Below are 4,167 nucleotides of genomic sequence, written 5' to 3'. Positions count from 1 at the left end.
GAATATTTGAAGATAAACAAAAAAAAAAAGAAAGAAAGAAAAGAGGGAGATAATTTTCAAGTGACTTTCTTTGGCATAGGAAGATTTGAAGGTAAGCAAAAAAAGAAAAGAAAAGAAATTTTAAACTGATGTTCTTTGGTGCTGTGCTGCTAGCCTCATGGCAAAGCCGTCTTTTCATTAGAGTACCTAGTTAAGAACATGAGAAGGTAAACAAAAAAAAAACAAGATGAAGAAATCTTTAACTGACTTTCTTTGGCGTAGCTATGTAGGAATATTTGAAGATAAAAAAAAAGGGAGAAGGAATTTTAAACTGACATCATTTGAGGTTGTGCTGCTTATTGGTTTTGGTCTTTCTCATTCGCAAAATGAGCCCCACTTAATTTTGCTCAGATTGCTTTCAATTTTGTGTATCAATGCAACTCTGAATATTGATTACGATCAACCAATTACTTTATCCCGTAAATTAAAGAAACTGATGTTATTTGGAATTAAATTTGGAAAATTTGGGTAATTTTAGCCAATCAACAGACAGTGTGTCATTAGAAGCTTGTTACCATGACAGCCTCACATTGTGTTGTGGTTCACTGTTGTCTGTGCAGCTGTGCTTCTGTGTGTTAGTATTTTTCTATGCTTTTTCTGTGTTAGTATTTTTACATATTTTTCATTTCATATATTTTGGGGACTCGTTGACTCAGATAGCTGGATTTATGATTTCACTAGATTAACTCTATTAATAAAAATGTCAATTAGCCCGTGGAACAGAGAAACTGTGGGTGATATAGATAATTTGACGTTATTTCTGAATTCTGCATGCAAAATCATATAAAATGCAGATATTCTTTTCCTTAGGACAAACTCTTTGTTGACCAGTGTTATTCTTATCGTAGTTTACAAATCCAAGCATGAAAACGTTACTCGACTTTGGAGTTTTGGAGACAGACGCACATAATGAAGAGACAAAAGAAATAGTAAGATGATACATGTTGATTTTATTAGGTATTTCTGTTTGTTTAGAAACCTACAATGAACAGGTCAGATGCTAAACTACAAATTTCACAGGGCACAACCTCAAAGTTGACACCGCTTCGCTAAACGCAGAAAATTTGTCTCGCCATTGGCTATAAATATACGTTTTTTGATTTCTATACCTCTGTAACTTTTTTTCTTCACAACATAATACCTTCAAAGCAATGAGACTAGAAGACTACATTATTATAGCCAATTTTCAGATTTTTACTTCCTTTTAAAAAATGCATATTTTATAAATGAAAAAAACTAGATCCTTAGTCTTACCATAGTTTACACCCACACACACACACACACACACGCACATATATATTAATGATGTACATAAATACATGGCAAGTATACATAATACTGAAGTACACATAAAGTAAACACGTACAGACAAATATATTGATATAACAAATTTTAAAAAACGATAATAACATACAATGACTAGATAAAAGAAATAGTAAGATGATACATGTTGATTTTATTAGGTATTTCTGTTTGTTTAGAAACCTACAATGAACAGGTCAGATGCTAAACTATAAATTTCACAGAGTACAGCCTCAAAGTTGACAACGCTCCGCTAAACGCAGAAAATTTCTGTCTTGCTATTGGCTAAAAATACTCAGTTTTTTTCGATTTTTAAACCTCAGCAACTTTTTCTTCAATTTTTTTTTCTCCACAACATAATACCTTCAAAGCAATGAAACTGAAAGGCTACATTATTATAGCCTATTTTCAGATTTTTTACTTCCTTTTAAAAAATGCATATTTTGCAAATGAAAAAACTAGATCCTTATTATTATGATTATTATTGTTATTATTATTATTATTAATATATATATGTATGTATATATCCCATGTATATATCTACACACGTATATGGATATATATATATAACATGTATATCTATATACAGATATGTGAATACACAGAGACAAACAGACATACATACATATTATCATCATCAACATCACTTAGTATCTATTTTCCATGCTGACGTTGGTTGAATAGTTTGGTAAAGGTTCAATTAGTCTAGGATTGCATCGTACTCCAGTGTCTTCTGGATGCCTTTCCAAATACTAATCACTTTACTGTGTGTATTTGGGTGCTTTTTACATGCCATTAGCACTATTGAAATCATGTAGCTTGTAAGTCAACAAAACCCAGGGAAGGAAGATGTTGCCTTTGTATGCTAGATGGAGGTTAAAATACAAGGGGTGGAGCTGGACAAGAGGTTTTTGCATAGGAGTCTTCACATTTGGGAGAGAGAGGGAGAATTAAGTAAGGTATCTCCAAGGTGATAGACAGTGGTGTTGTGGTACCTAGGTGGCACCTCAGGCTGCAAGAGCAGTAGTGGGTGATTGATATATATATATAGAGAGAGAAATACACACAGAGACAGACTGGTAGATAGATAGATAGATAGGTAGACAGATAGAGTTGAATGATGATTACAATGTGATGCTTTTGACAATTTCTATCTATTTTGTACATTACATTCAGAACAAAAGATTAAAAATAGATTAAACAAAATAAATCTCACTTCTATTTGCAGTATCATTGCCAACTGTGATTAAATGCCCCTCTGACAAGCTGTATATATCTATGCCCTGGAGTACTCTGAAGTGGAGCAAACCAGAGTTTAAAGATGTTGACAGAGTTGTTTTTAATTATGAACCAGAAGGTATGCTTAATATTTATAATTCTTTTAATTATTTTCTGTTTGGTAATAACACATTTCATGGAAAACTAAGATTTTTTTTTTGTATGTGTGATTAAGAAGTTTGCTTTTAGCCAGGTGGTTTCAGGTTCAGTCTCAATGCTTGGCATTGGAGCATGTGTATTTAACTATATCACCAGCTGACTATGGAAACCCATTGTATAAATTTATGCTTGTGTGCATGTATGTCAGTGTGTGTATATAAGTGTGTGTGTGTGTATGAATGTGTGACTGTCTCATCTTGACACTGTGATAGTCACGAATAAGCAGCAATGTCACATATTTTGGGCAAACATTTGTCTGCTGACAATGCAAGAATTGATTTCTCATCGTATGGAGAAGCAGCTTTGTGGGTGTTTTGTCCCCTTCCACTGTGACACCATAGATGCCAAGGGCCACTCACTGAGGTAGATGACAAAACTCCCACACCATGGCACAAGTTTTGTTGAATCAGATTTTGTGACTCTGGGTCGGATGTTTCTGCTATGCACAGTACTCATTCTTGCTGTAATACTCGTCTTCTTTCTTGAGTCATGAGCAGCAATATTATATAAGTAGTGTAATTTATTTTCAATTTTCCATGAAAATGTGGAGGACAATGGGAGAATATTACCTTGTTTGAAATAGATGAAGGCTGGTGACAAGGAAGGTATCTGGCCTTAGAAATTCTGTCTCAAGGAATTCTACCTAACTCATACAGTAACGAAAAAGTGGACATTAAAACAAGTTAAAAATGTCAGAGAAGGAAGGGCAGTGCCCATGGCCTTATATTTTTTGCAGGGTCTTGGAGACTGGTGGAAAGAAGGGAAGAAATTATCCTTGAACCAGAGACCAAAACCACCCAACTGTTTACAACAAAGTGAACTCTAAGAACATTAAAACATTACGAACCAGAACAAATATCGTTTATTTACTTTTTCTGTTTTGGTGAGAGCAACTAGTATTTGAACATACAGATATGGAATAGATACTGTGAAGCATCTCCACCACACCAGCACCAGCAGCACAACCACCACCACCATCTCCACTATCATCATTACAGCCATTATCATCATAACACTGATATCATTAAGATCAACATCCCCATTGCCACTGTTGCTACTGTCACCATCAACGCCATTACCACCACTACTACAACTACCCACTACCACCACTGGTACCACAGCTACCACCACCACAACACTAAGAATATTAGACCTACCACCACACAATCTTTGTGTCACCCACCTATATTAACACTACATTAAACATTGCTAAACATAGCCCATTTTATTTATACTTTCAGTTACCAATTTTGATTGGGGTGACTATACTGTGATCTACATTGGATTTGATCAATACAATTCATCAGCTGTGTGCACCTTCAGAATTTTTAACCACCGTAAGTACAGTACATATAGACATGTTTTGCACAGTATATATACATTATATAT

General features: G+C 34.4%; 1 protein-coding gene across 3 annotated transcripts in view; it reads left to right on the top strand.

The window, feature by feature from the left end:
* Window positions 1-4,167, top strand: part of LOC106881248 (uncharacterized) — a 276,422-nt gene that overhangs the window by 213,012 nt on the left and 59,243 nt on the right. For all 3 annotated transcript variants that reach the window (XR_008264114.1, XM_052967796.1, XM_052967797.1), the window contains exons 43-44: window positions 2,570-2,698; window positions 4,020-4,115. Coding sequence is in view for 2 of the 3 variants with exons in the window: in XM_052967796.1 (XP_052823756.1) it covers window positions 2,570-2,698; window positions 4,020-4,115 (225 nt within the window). In the remaining variant the exon portion in view is untranslated. The remainder of the gene's footprint in view (window positions 1-2,569; window positions 2,699-4,019; window positions 4,116-4,167) is intronic.

The sequence above is a fragment of the Octopus bimaculoides genome, chromosome 5 (genome assembly GCF_001194135.2).
Source record: "Octopus bimaculoides isolate UCB-OBI-ISO-001 chromosome 5, ASM119413v2, whole genome shotgun sequence".
Lineage (NCBI taxonomy): Eukaryota > Metazoa > Mollusca > Cephalopoda > Octopoda > Octopodidae > Octopus > Octopus bimaculoides.
The sequence above is the reverse complement of the archived record's forward strand: the minus strand, read 5'-3'. Positions and strand labels throughout refer to the sequence as shown.